At 36.3% G+C, this 20,577-nt stretch overlaps 1 protein-coding gene across 1 annotated transcript; it reads right to left on the bottom strand.

Moving 5' to 3' along the window:
* Positions 955-2,714, bottom strand: LOC109209585. The gene has a single exon (XM_019372894.1). It carries the CDS (start codon positions 2,618-2,620, stop codon positions 1,277-1,279), a length of 1,344 nt encoding a protein of 447 aa, XP_019228439.1. The 5' UTR covers positions 2,621-2,714; the 3' UTR covers positions 955-1,276.

Genomic DNA, 20,577 nt, shown 5'->3' with positions numbered 1-20,577 from the left:
TTTAATGTGAAATAGATTCTTGTACTTAGCAAAAGAAAATTACCAATCAAGCTAGTATGTAAAGGCAAAGAACTAGACTAAAAGTGCAAACGATTAACATGTACCATAAAATTTTATGAACTTTGTTTAAAAAATATATATGTGTGTGTGTGATAATAAATTTTAAATAGATACTTCAATAGTCGGTTTGGTACGGTGTTTTTCGTTATTTTTTTTATTAAAACTAAATTTAATCGATTTTTAAAATTCAAAATCAAAACCAAACACAAAAAGTGTCAGTTTTTTTGATCAATTTGATTCGGTTTTCGATTTGGTTCATTTTTTTTATTTTTATGAACACCCTACTTCCAATAGTTTTCCAAAAGAGAATTTCAACATATTGAGTTACACGTCATCATTTAGGCACGTGGATCAAGACAATAATCAATATTTAATTTCAACATGGAAGATCTTTTGACGTGGTTTGATAGATTTTTATTGTATCTAATTTAAAAATGACGAGTGTGATGAAAATCTTTTTTTTTTTTTTCAAAGGGAAGTAACGACAGGCTTTACACAGGCAGAAAATAAAAAAATAAAAAATAAAAAACTACTAGTTTCAATTAAAAAGCACGTGGAGTAATCGGTTTGAAAAGTCAATTTGTGGCGCACTTAAACAATCAAATTGTAGTAGGAGACGTTTTCAAACTAGAATTTTCAATTTTCCTCTCGATAAATTGATAGAAACGAAACGATAGAATACGTAATAGAAACATTCTACTACGGTCTACTGTTTCCTAATTTCAAATATAATACAACTAAATTGAACGTTCAACTGATGTTAATTTTCTTTTAGTTTTGAGAAGTCAACTTGAAAGAAAAACAGTTTTTGTAAAGAAGGGAGTACGAAGAAATTGTATTCATAGAACAATTGAAAAGCAAAAAGTCAAAGCAAAACAATGAATATAGACAATATAATAAATCAAAATAAAATAAAATAATAGACGAATTTAGATTACAATGGAAGTTTCTATTTTGGACACTATTAGAGAGGACCTGGTTCTTGGAAAACAAAGGTTACATAAAGAGACGGAAAAAATTATAGTCATCTAGTTACATATATTTTTTCGTGGCAAAAAACATAATTTCCCTAAATACATTTCCATTCATTCTAATTTATTCATAAAATAAAACAAATGAAGCATTTCTATGAAACCCAAAGAGGACCTAGTCTTAAGGTTGGAACTGTCCTACCTTTCCAATATTGAAATATGGAATATGACTGACTTCTTGCTATTCATGGCTCGATCTCTAAATCGCGTAATGTGACATAGCAATTTGAAACACCAACAGCAAGTTGACAAGTAATATGTCTCTTCTCGTCCTTACTTCTTCCATAATACAGCCATTGATCCTTGTTGATGACTTTTGAGCAATAGTTGCAAAATAATTTTGAGACCTCATTCTTATAAGGAAATTCGTAGCATAACGTCAAATCAAGCTTTTTCAATCTCCTTGGACAAGCTGCACAAGATGGATGAAGTTGAAAATCACAAATCTTGCAGTGATAAAGAACTGTGTAGTTGGTGTGACAACCACGACAACCATTGCATTGAACTTCAACTCCATCTTTTTTCGGAACAAGTGTAAGTGTATGTGGATGAAATGGATGTTGAATTTTCTCAGGCAAGTGAGAACATCTCTCGTGAATTATATAATCACAAGTAGAACATCCTTTTTTCTTATCTGTACTTAGATCTAATCCACATATTCCACATTTACGATTCTTGACAATATTATCTTGTGAACGATCCAATAAATGCAAACCATGTCTGTGAAAGAATCGCTCATCTTTTTTTCCATCATCATATTTTTGATAGTGAACTATAGAAGTATCATCTCCGTCAAGATTTGTCAATCCAGTTTTCACACCCATAATATAAGATTTATCATCTTTCCCTTTTCCATATATAGAATCAGCAGCACAACCAAAATGGGTTATGAAATTATGACTATGGTCATAATATACCCAAGAATTGGTCTTGTTTATTGAATGGTTACAAATATCACAAAGGAGTGGTCCAGCTTCATTTTTCAAAGGATTTGAGTAGAAAAGGGAAAGTCCTGTTTCCTTGTGAAAAACTTTACAAGGCATAGAAGCACAACCCATATGAATAGCAAAATCACAGAGATTACAAGAATAATGAAAGTTAAATAACAAAGCAGGATTGTCACCAACATGACATGCTTTGCAAATATAGCCACTATCAATGGGAGTGTACTTGAGGGTTAATTGATGGCCAGGGTGAGATAAATGTTCAATAAGTTGTGGGAATTCAGAACAGGATTCGTGTAGAAAATATCTACAACGTTTGCAACCATACGCCATGCCTGAAATAATTGTCTCGCAAAAATAGCAGTGAACAAAATCTGATGCTCGTAACGAGTACATTAACAAGTTATGTCGATGGCTGAAATGTTTTCGCTCATTACTGCCAATTCTTTCTATTTCATCAATTTTATGGTTTGGTTGATGATTTTTGGCACTAATTGATGTTTGTTGAATGTTATCTTCTGATATATAACGAAATCTACAAGGAAATGGACCATCTCTAAGAGAGATGAATTCGTTCTTATCCATTTTTTGTTGAAAGATTTAAGGAAGAAAGAGAGGAAAATTGAGGATTTGTATTTTAGAGATAATGCTTCTGGGCAAGATCCACCATTATTGGTCAGACTATATAATGGAGAAGTCTAAATATGTTGAAATTCAACATCGGCTACTTTCCCCGAGTTGATGACTGTTAGAAAACTAATTTAAACAAGTGTTCACATTAAATGTCTCAATTTTACGCGTTACTTGACTAGACTTTTTTGAATTTTGTCTTTTCAATTTATGTGATGTTACTAATTAATATCTTCATACATATTAACCTATAATTACTTCATCTATTTGAACTACTTTATAATTTCTACATAGTACATAAAACTTAAAATAGTTTACCCAATTATTCTATTTTTTTTTTGAATTTATGTGATATTGTTTGCTTTTTAGTCCGTTGTAAAAGAACGACACGTTCTCTATATTTAAAAATAGTTTAATTTTAAACTTGTTATTAACCTTAATGACAGAAATTTAGGACTACACAAATATCTTGACATGCTTAAGACCACACGTATCAAAATGCTTAAATGGAGGCCTTTTGGAAGTTCAAGGTCGCCAAAATAGAGATGCATGTACCGTTCTGTCATTTGTGTATTATCTTCTGCAGCAGTCTGTATAATTAATTATTGCTTGCAAGGCAATGCGACCGGTAATAAAGCTGAAATAACCTAATAAGTTGGCCACTTCAATTAATAAGCATTTTTAGTTTATTTACATGTTTGATAATCACTTAAATGCTTATAAATCAAAATCACTCAAATTCTTACTTAAGATTTGATCAAACATTTTACTATTTTATTCATAATTTTTGTCTGAAGTGCTATTCCAAAATCAGAACTCCTAAATCTCTCCCCACTGCATTTTAATAATTAGCCCTTTCTCAAGTATTTACACTTCTAAATTCATATTTTTATATAAAAGGACATTTCAGTAAGAAAAAAAAATTTATCATCACTTTTTATCAAATACATTAATAATTTATTATTGGATTTTAATATTTTTATGTAAACACTTAACTACTTATTTATAGAGTCAATTTCGAACGCTTAGGTACCTTAATCATAGGTAGAAGGAAGCAAAAGCTAGCTGGTACACAATAAATATTTTGCTTTCTTGCGTTCTTTTTAGTTTTCTGGAGTACAACTATTATTATAATTTGGCTATTTAAGAAGTAAAGATGATAGGATCCTAGATGGGGTGTTAAATGCCAGTACCAATGTCTACTTAATTATATACCGTTTCAGAATTCTTTCTTTAACAAAGGTATACAGTTCATATATATAAATACTTACCCACACCGGGTATTTATACCAAACTATATTACTCACTATGGTTAATTAATTTAATTAGATGAGAATACATGTAATTTATCATGGTTAAATGATTGAAATCCATATGCAAGACACATGTCATATATTTATTGGTTTGGTACAAACAGCTCGTGCGGATAAGTTTTTATCCGAAGCTCGTAATCTGCACGTCATCGGTGATGAGTTCAACTACAGCCATGTAAACGAAAAAAAGGAAATACAATATCGAGGAATTATATTAGACTTGAAAGAATCCACTCCACTTGGTCTTATTATAATTATGCACAAATTATAATATATCTTATGTTTCATAAAGAATTTGCTCGAGTCATATTTTATGTTTGGGAGAAAAGTAGAAGGAAAAAAAAAAACACAAGTAAAGAATAAATTTAGAATATGCTTGCTCCACCTAATTTTTCTAATTGAAGCATGAGACTGGTGGAAAGAACTAAAAATTTTGAACAAGAGAATGACAGGGTGAGTAATCTGGTAAAAAATACTGTAATTTTCTTTTATCGTTAGTTGATTGTTGATTACCTTAAATGTGGCTTTGAACGGTCTTTCTTGTTTCATTATATATTCGTGAAATTTTCATCACTTGTTCCTTTTTGTATAAGCTATCATTGGGAATGGCTACTTTCCCAAGGACTTCTTACTGCTTGTTTGGATGGTTGTTATCCATTGTATTGTGTCGATTGTTACGTTAAATATAATGTTTGTTTTGATTGTTATTTAAATTTTATTGCATCGTATCGTTAAACCCGTCGTTACATAACGATGAAATATGCCACTCTAAGTAACGACCGATTTAGTGTGGTCGCGTCGTTACCTTATCTTTTTCTCTCAATCTCACCCTTCATTATTTTAAAATAATTTTATTTTATCATTTACCCTACATTTTTATATAAAATATTACACTGTATCATAATTTTTCTTTATAATATTGCAAGTTTATGTTGGATTTTGTTATTAATAACAAATGAGGTGTGAATGGAAAATTGTGGGAAAAGAAATGGAGGGAAATGAAATTTTGAATGAGTTAACTTTACTAATGCACTTTGTCCCTCATTGGTAGAAGGAAAGAAAATCTTTGTGTATATACAGAGAAGCTCATCTTTTAGCTCTTAAAGAGTTAAGAAGAAGGCAAGTCTCACGCCGTCATCGCTCGCTCGGCTTGGCTTCGGCTTAATTAAATTAATTAACGAAAATTCAATCTGGAATAACCCATGACCCACGACTCGGTCTAGTCCAGTCCGTTTTCTTTCCCTGATTATTTTAAATCCGTTTTGTTTTTCCTGCAATATTTCTCCACCTGTTTCAACAGTTGTGGCTGTTCTGAAAGGTTGCAAACCTTTTCAGAAACAGTGTCAAACCTGTTCCAACAGCAATGGCTATTCTGAAAGGTTGCAAACCTTTTCAGAAACAGTGCCAAATTGGCTATAAATATTCCTTCAAATCCTAGAATATTTACTTACGAAATTTTCTGATCTTCTTATTCTTCTTCTTTTTCTTCTTCTTCTTCTTCTGCACATAAAATTCCAGTGTATTTTACAGCCTTCGAGTGGTTCGCTGTTCATCGGCGTTTTTGGTACCAACACTCCGGTGAGTTAAATCGTTCTATCCTGGGAGGCTATATTCCAGAACCTCAGGTACTTGAGGGGAATAATTTCCTTAAGGACACACTGTGTATTCAGTGGGCTCGATTTATTCATATACTATTTTCAGAATTTATATTGAAGTTACTATACTGTTTCCAGAATATATTTTGACGTTCTACTTCTACTAACTTTCTGTTTCTGTTTTTCCAGAAAGTTTATTGTTTTATTAATTTTACAGCAATACAGTTTTGATAACAATCTAAAGGAAATTACTTTATTATATTCTGTATTCTGTTTGTGGAGATTAAAACATTTGTGGTTTTCTACTCCGTCTGAATTTTACTATTCTGATTTGAAGATGTAAAAACTTCATCAGAATATTGAAATTCAGAAAACGATTTGAAGAACATAAAAGCTTTTTCGTTTTCTATGTAACAGTATATAAAAACTTATTTTTTTTTACATACTGTTTTGCCATTAATTGAACTCTTCTGTTGTTGACAGTGAGAAATGGCAATTGATAACGGAAATCCTTCTGCGATTGTTGCTGCAACGACGATAGCCTCGTCAAGCCGCACTGTTGTTCCTCCGGCAGAGAAACCGGGGAAATTTTCTAGAGCCAACTTCAAAGGATGGCAGCAAAGGGTGTTCTTCTTGCTTACCACACTTGGTATGCAGAAATTCACTAGTGAAGAGCCTCTAGTGCCTGCTGCAGACATGCCGAACAATGAGAAGTTCATGATTGTTAAGGCGTGGAAGCAAGCAGATTTTCTTTGCAAAGGCTATATCTTAAGCGCTTTAGAGGATGACTTGTACAATGTGTACAATGCGATAAATACTTCGAAAGAATTATGGGACGCACTTGAGAAGAAGTACAAGACGGAAGATGCATGCTTGAAGAAGTTCGTGGTTGCCAAGTTTCTAGACTATATAATGATAGACAGCAAAACTGTGGGAACCCAAGTTCAGGAGCTTCAACTTATTTTTCACGACCTTATTGCTGAAGGTATGGTCGTGAATGAAGCATTTCAAGTGGCTGCAATGATTGAAATATTGCCTCCCTCGTGGAGAGATTTCAAGAACTATCTTAAGCACAAGCGCAAAGAAATAAAGTTGGAAGATCTTGTGATACGTCTAAAGATTGAGGAAGACAACAAAACAGCCGAGAAGAAGTCTCGTGGAAATTCAACGATCATGGAAGCTAATATCGTTGAGGAGACTGCTTCAAAAAGTAAGAAAAGGAAGAGGTCTTCTAGACAGACTAAGGAGCAGAACAAAAAGAAATTCAAGGGCAACTGCTACAATTGTGGAAAAGTTGGTCACAAAAGCCCTGATTGTCGTCTCCCGAAAAAGGATAAAAAGAAGGGACAAGCCAACATAGTGGAGAAGAATGATGACATTGATGATCTTTGTGCAATGCTTTCGGAATGCAACCTAGTTGGAAATCCGAAGAAGTGGTGGATTGACTCTGGAGCCACTCGACATATTTGTGCTGTCAAAGAAGCATTTGCGACTTACTCTACTGCTGGTCCCGAAGAAGAGTTTTCATGGGAAATAATGCAACAACCAAGATTGAAGGTTATGGGAAGATATTCCTGAAGATGACTTCCGGTAAGGTGTTAACGCTCAACAACGTTCTTCATGTTCCTACTATTAGGAAGAATTTAGTTTCTAATTTTTTACTTGTGAAGAATGGATTCAAATGTGTATTTGTTTCTGATAAAGTTGTTGTAAGCAAGAATGAAATGTATGTTGGAAAAGGCTACCTCACGGAGGGCCTTTTCAAACTCAATGTAATGGTTGTTGACAGTATGAATAAAATTTCAGCTTCTTCTTATTTGTTGGAGTCAAATAATTTAAGGCATATTCGTTTAGGACATGTCAATTATAAAACCTTGCGGAAGTTAATTAGTTTAGAAGTATTGCCTAAATTCGAGTGTAATAAATTAAAATGTCAAATATGTGTTGAATCTAAGTTTGTAAAACATCCTTATAAGTCCATTGAAAGGAATTCAAATCCTTTAGACTTGATTTATACTGACATTTGCGATATGAAGTCGACACCATCTCGAGGTGGAAAAAAGTATTTTATTACTTTTATTGACGATTGCGCTCGATATTGTTATGTTTATTTGCTTAATAATAAGGATGAAGCAATTGAAACATTTAAGCAATACAAGAATGAAGTAGAGAATCAATTGAATAAAAAGATAAAAATGATTAGAAGTGATAGAGGTGGAGAATATGAATCTCCATTTGCAAAAATATATTCGGAATACGGAATTATCCATCAAACTACTGCACTTTACACACCTCAATCCAACGGAATTGCGGAAAGGAAAAATCGGACATTAAAAGAAATGACGAATTCTTTATTAATAAGTTCCGGATTACCGTAGAATTTGTGGGGGGAAGCTATCCTTACAGCTAACCGAATACTCAACAGAGTACCCCACAGCAAAACGCAATCTATTCCATATGAAAAATAGAAAGGAAGAAAACATAGCTTGAAATATTTCAAAGTGTGGGGGTGTCTAGCAAAGGTATAAGTTCCTTTGCCTAAAAGGGTTAAAATCGGACCAAAAACAGTAGATTGCGTTTTTATTGGATATGCTACAAACAGTAAAGCATGTCGGTTTTTGGTTCATAAATTCGATAATCCCGAGATTCATGTTAATACGATAATGGAATTAGATAATGCTGAATTCTTTGAAAGCATCTATCCGCTTAAAACTGAATGCGAGTCGTTAAGTGAAAAACCTAAACAACCTCGGGAAGAACCAAAGGAAAATACTCCAAGTGTAGAAGATCCAAGGCGTAGCAAACGTCAAAGAACATCTACGTCCTTTGGACTAGATTTTGTGATATTCATGCTTGAAAATGAGTCTCAAACTTTTAAAGCAGCTATGTCGTCTTCTGATTCAGCATTTTGAAAAGAGGCAGTCAATAGTGAGATTCAATCAATTTTGAATAATCATACATGGGAATTGGTTGATCTTCCTCCAGGAAATAAGCCTTTAGGTTCGAAATGGATCTTTAAACGGAAAATTAAAGCTGATGGCACTATTGACAAATATAAGGCAAGACTTGTTGTCAAAGGTTATAGACAAAAGGAAGGCCTTGATTACTTTGACACTTACTTGCCAGTAACGAGGATAACATCTATTAGGGTGTTAGTGGCACTAGCGGCCGTGTATGGTCTTGAAATCCATCAAATGGATATTAAAACAGCTTTCCTAAATGGAGAATTGGAGGAAGAAATTTACATGGAACAACCTGAGGGTTTTGTGGTTCCTGGTAAAGAAAAGAAAGTGTGCAAACTTGTTAAGTCGCTTTATGGACTTAAACAAACACCCAAACAATGGCATGCAAAATTTGGCCAAACAATGTTGCCAAATGGATATAAAATCAACGAGTGTGACAAATATAAATGCTACAAAAAGTATGTTGGCTAGCAAATTCGACATGAAAGACTTAGGAGTTGCTGATGTGATCTTAGGAATCAGAATTCACAAGACTCCACAAGGTCTAGCATTATCACAGTCACTACATTGAAAAGGTACTTGACAAGTTCAAGTATTTGGATTTCAAAATTGCCAAGACTCCAATTGACGTGAGTTATGCACTTCAAAAGAATGAAGGTGAAAGTGACTCACAACTGGACTATGCAAGAGTATTGGGATGTTTGATGTGTATCATGAATTGTACGCAACCAGATATAGCATGTGCTATTAGCAAACTGAGCCGGTTTACAAGTAATCCCAATCAAATACATTGGATGACAATGAAACGAGTTTTGGGATATTTGAAACATACCCAAAATTATGCTTTGCATTATAACAAATATCCTTCCGTGATTGACAGATATAGTGATGCAAATTGGATCACCGGATCATCTGAAGTTAAATCCAGGAGTGGATATGTTTTCACAATTGGGGGTGGAGCAGTGTCTTGGAAATCATCCAAACAAACGTGCATCGCCCGTTCTACAATAGAATCTGAATTCATAGCTTTAGATAAGGCCGGTGAATAAGCTGAATGGCTTCGAAATTTCTTGGAAGATATTCCATTTTGGCCCAAACCTTTGGCACCTATTTGTATACATTGTGATAGTCAAGCGGCAATAGGTAGGGCAGGGAGCGTTATGTATAATGGAAAATCTCGTCATATTCGACGGAGACACAATACAGTTAGATAACTACTCTCTAGTGGTGTTATCACAATTGACTACGTAAAGTCAAGAGATAACGTGTCGGATCCACTTACAAAAAGCCTATCTAGAGAGGCAGTTGAAAGATCATCAAAGGGAATGAGGTTAAAGGCCTAGGACAAGTCATCATGGCGGTAACTCTACCTAGCAGACTGGAGATCCCAAGAGCTAGGTTCAAAGAGATCAAACAATGTTATGAATGACGGTTCAACATTATCAAATAACTCAACCCATTCTCGTGATGAAGACAATGTTCAAAAACCGAGGCAAATCATTAAGGCTTTTTGACGAGTCAATAAAGCTTAAAGCTTTTTAATGATTTGCTATGTCTGGCAGGATATGACCAGATAGTGTGTCTTTAGGATGACGCATTTAGGAATCACCTATGTGAGTGTGAAGTGTAAGCCGCTTCAAGGAGAATGAAAGTAAAGGCTCATTCTCTAAGCACTCATGAAACTAAACGAACACAACCGTGAGAAGCATAGATGGTTAAGGATTGATTGTGTGACTTATATTGTCTAGGTATACAACAAAGCTCGATGGTTCAAAGATATCAAATTTACCAATTGACCGAGTATGTCCGATATAAGTTCACTACGGAAAGTTCAAAGGGAAACCTACTTATTCAGATGCAATTAATTGTTGCATGTAAAACACACGCACGTCCGTGCATTCCTTTAAGTTTATAGCCATTCCCCATTCATGTGGGGGATTGTTGGATTTTGTTATTAATAACAAAAGAGGTGTGAATGGAAAATGGTGGGAAAAGAAATGGAGGAAAGTGAAATGTTGAATGAGTTCACTATACTAATGCACTTTGTCCTTCATTGGTAGAAGGAAAGAAAATCTTTGTGTATACATAGAGAAGCTCATCTTTTAGCTCTTAAAGAGTTAAGAAGAAGGCAAGCCTCGCGCCGTCGTCGTCGTCGCTCGCTCGGCTCGGCTTCGGATTTGGATTTGGATTTGGTCAAAGATTGATTGATTAATCTTTTTGGACAACATTCTTTTCAAATATTTAATTAATTAATTAACGAAAATTCAATACGGAATAACCCATGACCCGCGACCCGGTCCGTTTTCTTTCCCGGATTATTTTAAATCCGTTTTGTTTTCCCGCAATATTTCCCCACCTGTTTCAACAGATGTGGCTGTTCTGAAAGGTTTCAAACCTTTTCAGAAACAGTGTCAAACCTGTTCCAACAGCTCTGGCTGTTCTGAAAGGTTGTAAACCTTTTCAGAAACAGTGTCAAATTGGTTATAAATATTCCTTCAAATCCCAGAATATTTACTTACGAAATTTTCTGATCTTCTTCTTCTTCTTCTTCTGCACATAAAATTCCAGTGTGTTTTACAGCCTTCGAGTGGTTCGCTGTTCATCGGCGTTTTTGGTACCAACACTCCGGTGAGTCTCGATCTATCCTGGGAGGATATATTCCAGAACCTCGGGTACTTGAGGGGAATAATTTCCCTAAGGACACACTGTGTATTCAGTGGGCCCGATTTATTCCTATACTATTTTCAGAATTTATTTTGAAGTTACTATACTGTTTCCAGAATATATTTTGACGTTCTACTTCTACTAACTTTCTGTTTCTGTTTTTCCAGAAAGTTTATTGTTTTATTATTTTTACAGCAATACAGTTTTGATAACGGTTTATACTTCATATTGCTGGTACGTGATATCATGAAACCATGACAAACGACATAATCTATCCAAACATTGTATCTATCAAATGATATAATACAGTACAATACAGTTTGATGATACATTATGAAACGATACATAACAACCATCCAAACTAGCTTTTAAGGTAGGGGCAAAATCTAAACAGTAGCCTAAAAAATATATTTACATAAATCAGCCACTTAGTTTAACGTCAATGATCGTGGAACTTATTAAAAGGACATCTTTTAGGACATAGAGTGTTCAACCAAATATATATAATATAAATATTAAAAAATTATCATTTACATATTGACAATGATGTATATTTTATATTATCAATAACTTTAATTAATAAAAAAAATGAAGTTTAATCGATTGTAACACATTATTCACAATATTTTTTGAAGTTTACCAATCTACACGTAATGTACTTGTTTGCAGTTACATTTTCAATTATAACCTGAATGAATCTAGGCACGTTGAACTTTGAACTTTTCATATGGTAATGAAAAATGTTTTCTCTCTTTTAAAAAAAAAAATTAATAAAGTAGCTATCTACTACCTATCAGCTAACTGAAAGGGGAAAGGGGAAAAACAAGAATGCGAAATAATTCGAATATTAATCAATATGTCAACTTTTTTTAGAAGGGTTCAAGAATATCATAATTTAATTTAATCACCAATTAAATAAAAGAATAAAAGTCGTCGGATGATTATAATAAATGTTGACTTGAATAATAAACAAATAAACAAAAACAAATAACACAATATGCAAACGCAAAGTTTGTCGATCTACTGTAATAAATGAATTAACATAAGTAGAAATCGTAAATATATTGTTATAACATAATAACTGACAATTATCCTTTGTGTAAGTCGTAATAATTACTTGGGAGTAGGTTGCAGTTAAGTTTTTCATTGCAAACATTTATTATATTAGATACTACAAAGTAAAGCACACGGTTTGAAGTTTCGTCATGTTCGTTGTTTTCTACAATTAAGAAGCAATGATTTTATTTTCTATTGTTTTGGGCGGACTGAATAGATGCAATCAAGTATTCTATTGATACTAAGAATGTCTTTGATTTTAACCTGGATAATTTTTTTTACAATTATACTTAATAATATTATACAACAAAGGAATTACGTTATAAGATGCAATCAATTTTATTTTTTAAACTACAAAGTACAAAATTTTAATTCTCGGAGTAAAAATAGAAAAGGGATAGAGATAACCGTTTGGAGAAGAATAAGCAACAAATTACAGCTTGCATCTTTTTTTTTTTTTTTTTTGTCCTTTTTAAATATTTGATGCAAGACAATTTAGGGGAAAAAAGAGATAATAAGTCTAAATTCCTTTGTCAAGAATTAACAGTAGAACTACTGTAAAAGCTAGTTTAAGTTCAGCTAAATATTCCCTCCCCCCCCCCCCCCCCCCCGGTCCCCCGTCGTAGAAAAGGAAAAAAACCAATGAATTACATTGAATAGGTTCAAGACCATCTCACGGATGGATACTCAATTTAAAAGCATTCTGCTATACTTGGATAAAGTTGAGTGACTTATTTTTATTAAAAAAATTATAATAATTTTCATAATATTTAAGTAAAATTAAGTGATATTTTTATTAATAAAAGAATAGTTTAGTGACGCTAATGCAATAATGTGAAAGTTAAATGGCCATCTATGAATTACTACATATTTATGAATATCTTATCATGCCCAACTCTAGTCCTAAAAAAGATAAGTGGTAGCTGAAAATATAATCCGGTCTAAGAGTCAGGAGTCGAATCCCATAGAGGATTAAGGTTTTTGTTCACTATCACTAAGAAGACAAGCTCGAACAATTTCTAAGTTATGAATATTAAGATTCTTATGTCTAACTAGTTAACTAACAAATTAAGTAGTAAATTAACAACTAGGGATACTAAGGGTTGAAGATAAGATAAGGAGGCGTGGATTATGATTTTCCCAAATGCTGGAATCCTTCCCGCTATATCTCCTATAATTTCGCCTAAGATTCCTTACTGATTGTGAGCACTTCGGGTATCGTAATTCTCTACCGAGCAACTACAATAATTTACTAGATATATTCTCCCGAACTGGCATTATCTTGCCGCTTACTATGATTTTGTCAAGGCTTTTTTATTCATAAACCCATCTTTAAACCCGTCATATTTATTCCTCATATAAGTTAGGAGTGACGTTGTTTAACAATCACCTAAATATATACTCTTTCCCAGCAATACATACTAGATAGGTACAGTCAATTGAGAGCTCTTCAATCAATTGAAATAAGCACGTAGTTAAACGAGTAGAGAAATTCAAAAGCTAAATTATATTAAAACATAACAAGAATTCATCCTCCAAAATATTCCATCAAAACTCTAGATAAGAAATTAGCTACTCATAATAGTATGTGAAAACATAATACTCAAAGTCATAACCATAAGATTCCTCATTGCTCCTAGCATATTCTTGCCTCCAAGGGTCTTGTTTTACTCCAAAGTAATGTCTCTCCCTTCAAAAGGATGTTTTATGATGTATTTATAAGAATTAAGTTTTGTATAGGACGGCCTTGAGCACTCCTACCTCGAAAAGGAGAAGTTGAGTCATGTGCCTAGGGTTCATGCAACACGCGATCCCTAGGCACGCTCCTATTTTATTTTCTTCTTTTTTTCTTTCATGTGCTAGGGGTTGGTGCTTATAACGACCCGACCGGTCATTTTGAGCATTTACATTCCATTTGATGGTTCGAGGGCATGAGTAGCTTTGTATGATGTATTATGACTTGTGTGTATCGTCGATTTTTGTTTTCAAGTGATTCGGGATTGATTTGGAAGAATGATTCTAATCTTAGAGCTTTAAGTTGGAAGAGTTGACCAAGTTTGACTTTTGTGTATTTGACCCCGAATCGGAACTTTGATGATTCCCTTAGGTCCGGATGGTTATTTTGGAATTGGGTGTATGCCCGGATTTGCATTTGGATGTTTCTAGAAGGTTTCAACACTATTTGGCGAAAGTTAGAAATTTGAAGGTTAGGAATGTTCATAAGTTTGACTGGGAGTTGACTTTGATGTTATCGGTTCGAATTATTGTTTCGAGAGTTGGAATAGGTTCCTTATGTCATTTGAAACTTGTGTGCAAAATTTGATTGTGATTCGAGTTGGTTAGGCATGAATCAGACACTTGGTTGGAAGTTTAGAAGTTTATGAACTTAAGAGAATTTAACATGTGATTTGGTCTTTGATCCTTTGATTTGATGTTTCCGTATGTGTTTTGAGACGTTGTATAGGTTTGGATAATGGTTATAGACGTGTTGGGATGATAGGACGGGGTCCCGAGAGGTTCGTGTGAGTTTTGAACAAGTTTGAGCATTTCGGCACCTTGGTGATGTTCTGGAGATGTTGGAGTGCGGAGGGCACTTTTTAAAGTGTTGAGGGAACTTTTGGAGTGCTGAGGCAAAGCCTCAAGTGCGGCCGCAAACCCCAGAGTGAAGAGGCATTGGTCAATGTGCGGACCGCACCGAGGGTCGCAACAGGGAAATCTCCAGGTTTGTTGGTCTGAATTTGAGAGCTTATATCTCTCAATCTATGAAGAATTTGGGGATGATCCAAAAATAAAAGTTGTAGACCTTTGAGTCTAGTTTCCAAAAAATAAAACGGTTCATTATTTAGATATTTTTACAGAAAGTTATAGTCAATTTACTGAAAACTGGTAGTGTAGTTGCTGCTGAAGTACGGCCGCACAATATGGATTGCGGCCGCAGAACTTGGAAGTGCGGACCACAAAAAAAAAAGTGCGCTCATCACTGTAAGAGATTAGATCATGTACTTTATAAACACTATTTTTGGACTTATATTTCATTCTTCACCACTTTAGAGACTTGGGAGCTCGAGTTTGAAGGGTTTCAACCTAGACCCTCATCTACAAGCTTGGGGTAAGTGATTCTGACTTATATCTATGAGATTTACATGAATCCATCACTAGATTTAACATCAAACATGGGATTTAACAGGAGAAATTGGGGTTTTGTCAAAACTTCTATAAAGTGAATAATTGAGTTTTGAACATCGAATCAGAGTCATATTTGGGTGAAATTAGTATAGTTGGACTCGTATTCGAATGGGTTGTCGAAATTTGTGAGTTTTGTCGGGTTCTATGGTGTGGGCCTAGGTTTGACTTTTTGGTTGACTTTGAGTAATTGATTAAAGATTCGACCTTTATCGTTGGGTTTGTTTCCTATTGCATTACTTGATGTATTTGAGTTGCTTTTGGTTAGTTTCGAGCCGTTCAGAGGTTGTTATACACGGGATGACATTTTTAGAGTATTGTTTGGCTTGCTCGGTATTGGATTTGGCTTGTTCGAGGTAAGTAACTATCTAAACTTGGATTTGAGGTTATTTAGCCCAGGGAACTATGTTATAATATATGTATTAAGGTGACGCACATGCTAGGTGTCGAGCGTGTGGGCGTGCACCGGAGAAATCATGATTCTAGTTGACTATTAGACTATGACCGGACTTGTTTGGTTGTTATATCTTGTTACATCCATGTTCTCCCTGCTTGTTTGATTATATGCGCTAAAAATCATGTTAAAAATCATGTTTAGGCTATGTGCTTATTCGATTGACACCTAAGGAGGCTATCTCTATTGTTTTGGGTTACCTGATCTAACTGTAATCATATACCCAGTCATGATTCTTTATTTGAATATCATATCTCAGTCTCTGTTCATCATTCATTGTTACATCACATATTATCATTGTTTGGGCTGAGTGGTACGAGATTGTGAGCCCTTGAGACTAGAGAGATTGATGACTGGGTTGGTGCTTGAGAGCCGTGTTGTGAGTGATACTGTGGATCAGGCTGCACACCGCAGCAGGCCATATTGGCTTTATATCTATTATTGTTATTGTTATTATTATTATTATTATTATTATTATTATTATTATTATTATTATTATTATTATTATTATTGTGGATTGGGTTGCACGCCTCAGCAAGCCATATTGGCTATATATCTATTATTATTATTACGGATCAGGCTGCACGTCGAAGGAGGCCTTATAAGCTTTATCTATTATTATGGGATCGGGTTGCACACCACAGCATGCCATATTGGCTTTATATTAGTGCTTGGGCAGGATCCACCCCTCCGGAGTCTAACATACCAGCAGTGAGCATAGGTACCGTACAATGTTGAATAATTGAGTGTGATAAGTTGGAGTTTGAGGCAGGCAGATTGAGTATTCTGAGAGTGTGAGTAGCTGAGATTATCACTGTGAAATCATTCATTTGACATGCGTGCTTGGCATGCAAGTATAGAGATACATTTTCTCACGATATAAAGTATTATGACATTCATGACTTGACATGTAGGCGTAGAGATGTACTTTTCTCATGCTATCTAATAATGAAATATCTTATCTATTGTTGAAAGTTATGGGAAAATCATAGTTTTCTAATATACTCATATTTTGGTGATTTCAGTGAACGATTTAGGTCTTTACTGTGACACCTAAAAAGCATGCTTATTTTTCGTAACTGTGAACGAGCTGAACATAATATTTTGTAGTTATTACTTGCACTGCTTTTACTATATAGTTACGAGTAGTTCTTGACTATTGGTGTTGTATTCTGACCGTTTTCCAAGCTCGTCATTGCTTTCAACCTAAGATTAGGTTTGTTACTTATTGAGTACATGTGGTCAGTTGTACTTATACTATACTTCTACACCTTGCGTGTAATTTTTGGAGTCGATGTTGCTGCATATAGCGGGAGCATGCATTGAAGATGTACCTATGTTCCTGTTATAGCTGCTTGTTATTCATGGTAGCTTTAGATTTTGTATACGGTGAAATCGGAGGGTCCAATTCCTCGTCATCGAGGCACCTCAGAAGATCATCTCGAAGGCTCGAGGATACAAGGCTACGGTCGAGTTCCCTCCCTCGAGGTTCGTCGACGTTCGACCTTGGGACAATGTTGACCCCGGCTATGGTAGAGAAGGGGAGTTCCCAAGGCGTGCAGCTAGAGCCGACAAAGTCTGTCAGGCTAGCCTAAACCCGAATCAGGGCGTCAACTAGCTGTCCCATCTCCATATCTTTGTAATTAATGCTATTTATACTATGTTGGAATTTCCCCTCCTATATAAAGGGGATCTTTTCCATTTTGTAACCATCCACGATTCCATAAAAAATACACAAGAACATTCTCTCTGCTCTCTAACACATTCTCTTGATATTATTGCTTCCATTTATTATCTTCATTATTGTTCATCATTTATTGCTTATCATTGGCCATAAAGAGCCTTCTTTGATTTTATCATAACTGTTAGTCATACTTCGATCACCTTCGATAGCTCACAGTCGGGCCCTGGAATCAACCTCGAGGCCCCTGAATCGATAAGCTCGAGGCCCCGATTGCCAACCTATCGGTTTGGTTATCACCCCATTCCTAACTCTTATTTCATTTCTAAGTCTCACACATAGCATCAACTGCTCTACAACCGGCATAAAAATAGATCACGTATTTTTAGAGTCCCATAATCAAATTTAATTGTTATTACCATTTTCACGGTAAATAATTTGGCGCCCACCGTAGGGCTAAAAATAATAGTGATTATTTTCTTGTTGGTTTCATTACACAACGCAAGTTATCTTTCACGCTTTTTCTTGTCCAATGATCTTTGATTTCAGGTCGGAATGTCTGACTCAGTAAACAATAACCTTGAGAACCACAGAGAGAATGGTGTGGCTGTTCTAGGTGTTGGTGAGCCACCACAAAACCTTGAGAACGCACCAGGACCAATTCCGGTGGACGAAGTCTCGCGCGATGCTCAACACGTCGAAATAAGCTCCCACACTAGCAGGAGCATACACCAAGGCGACCAACAAGAAGCCCAGAAAACCCCAGCCCGGGAAGAACGGGAGGTTAGCCTTCATGTTATTTTTGAAATGTTGCAGGCACAACAACTTTCTATTGCTCAGCTGCAAAGCCACCAGAAAACTCCTAGCACAGTAGCGCCGGGGACGGCTCCCCCGGTCAAATAGGTACCAAAGAGATCGAGCAATAACGGGTCGATGGTCGATATCGTCATCGTAAAGATGCTCGAGGACCTCACCAGAAGGATCGAATCGGGTGAGAAAATAATAGAAGCCAACGATAAGAAGGCCGAGACTTACAACTCCAGGGTCGACCAAATTCCAGGAGCGCCTCCGATCTTGAAAGGTGTGGACTCAAAGAAGTTCGTATAGAAGTCGTTCTCACAGGAAGCGGCCCCGAAGTCCATTCCAAAGAAATTCAGAATGCCGGACCTTCCGAAGTATAATGGGACCTCGGACCCCAATGAACACGTTACCGCATACACCTGTGCGGTGAAGGGCAACGGCTTGAAAGACGACGAGATCGAGTCCGTCTTACTGAAGAAGTTCGGAGAAACACTTTCTAAAGGGGCAATGATGTGGTATCACAACCTGGCCCAAAACTCAATAGATTCATTTGCCATGCTGGCAGATTCTTTCATTAAGGCACATGCCGGTGCCATCAAAGTAGCAACATGGAAGTCCCACATCTTCAAGATCAAGCAGAGGGAGAGTGTAATGCTGCAAGAGTTCGTATCTCTCTTCCAAATGGTACGAATGGAACTACCACTGATCTCCGACGACTGGGCAGTGCAGGCCTTTACTCAAGGTCTGAATGAAGAAAGCTCGATGGCTTCGAAGCAGTTGAAACAGAATCTGGTTGAATAACCCGCCATGACCTGGTCGGACGTTCACAACCGATATCAATCTGAAATCTGAGTCGAAGATGACCAACTAGGAGCCCCCTCGGGCTCGGTATACCCAAGCAGGCTTCTGGCGAAGGAGCCGAAGCTAAATAAAGCAAGGTACCAGCCGTACACATACACCTTCGGTTGAACCCGACTAAATAAAGCAGAGGACCGTACCGCGTCCTCATCACAAGCGACTGAAACACACCGGGCTCGAAACATCGCCGGCACATTCTACACTAAGGTATGACCATCTCCCTTTTCATTTTATATACTTCATACTAACCTTTATGCAGGCGTCCAACCGAGGCGGTCAAAACACTAACCCAACTCAAAGACCTTAAGGTTTTAAAGCATCCGTTGCACTCTTTTCCTTCGGCCGGGTTTTTATCCCAAAAAGGGTTTTACCGGCAAGGTTTTTAACGAGGAAACATCCATATGCTACCTAAGGAAGACTCAACAAAGTATTCAAGGCTTCCTTTGCAATCAACCTCAAATATTGGGGGGCATCCTTGGGAGATCACCTACTCGGAGAAGTCAAGGTACGCCGAATGGGGTCTCGAAAGGAAAATGATATACCGGGCCAAACGGTCGAACGAACCGTGTCCGTATAGAATAGTCGGGCCCCTGACGACGAAAACATGTATACTTGTACCAAGTAATCGAAGAATACTTTTCATCAAAGCATCCACGCTTCAAAAGAAACTCGGCATTTTCGCAAAAATGACTCCTCTGTCAAAAACGTCCCAAACACTCGGGGACTGCCATCAATTGTCCATCTCCATCGCAATGGCTCTCGAGCCGAATAAGCCTTGATAACTCGGGGACTGCCGTCAATCGCCATCTCCATCGCAATGGCCCTGAGCCAAGAAAGCCTCGATAACTCGGGGACTGCCGTCAATCGCCATCTCCATTGCAATGGCTCCCGAGCAGAGAAAGCCTCGATAACTCGGGGACTATCGTGAATCGCCATCTCCATCGCAATGGCTCCCGAGCCGAGAAAGCATCGATAACTCAAGGACTACCGTCAATCGCCATCTCCGTCGACTTATCAAAAACCCGAGGCCGTAAGACCCCAAGCGGCAAGACTAGGTCTCGTAAGACCAACATAAGGCAGCAACAACATCTGTAAGACCTCGAGCAAGGAATGAATCACACTTGTACCAAGTGACAACATCTGTAAGACCTCGAGCAAGACATGAATTGCACTTGTACCAAGTGGAAATATCTGTAAGACCTCGAGCAAGGCATGAATCACACTTGTACCAAGTGACAACATATGTAAGAGCTCGAGCAAGGAATGAATCGCACGTATACCAAGTGGCAACATCTGTAAGACCTCAAGCAAGGTATGAACCATACTTGTACCAAGTATCTAAAA

The sequence above is a fragment of the Nicotiana attenuata genome, chromosome 2 (genome assembly GCF_001879085.1).
Source record: "Nicotiana attenuata strain UT chromosome 2, NIATTr2, whole genome shotgun sequence".
Classification (NCBI taxonomy): Eukaryota; Viridiplantae; Streptophyta; class Magnoliopsida; order Solanales; family Solanaceae; genus Nicotiana; species Nicotiana attenuata.
Note: the sequence above shows the minus strand (reverse complement) of the source record. Positions and strands in the feature narration are given on the sequence as shown.

Coding starts and splice junctions, on each gene's coding strand:
- LOC109209585 (XM_019372894.1), bottom strand. CDS start 2,620: ATGGATAAGAACGAATTCATCTCTCTTAGAGATGGTCCATTTCCTTGT.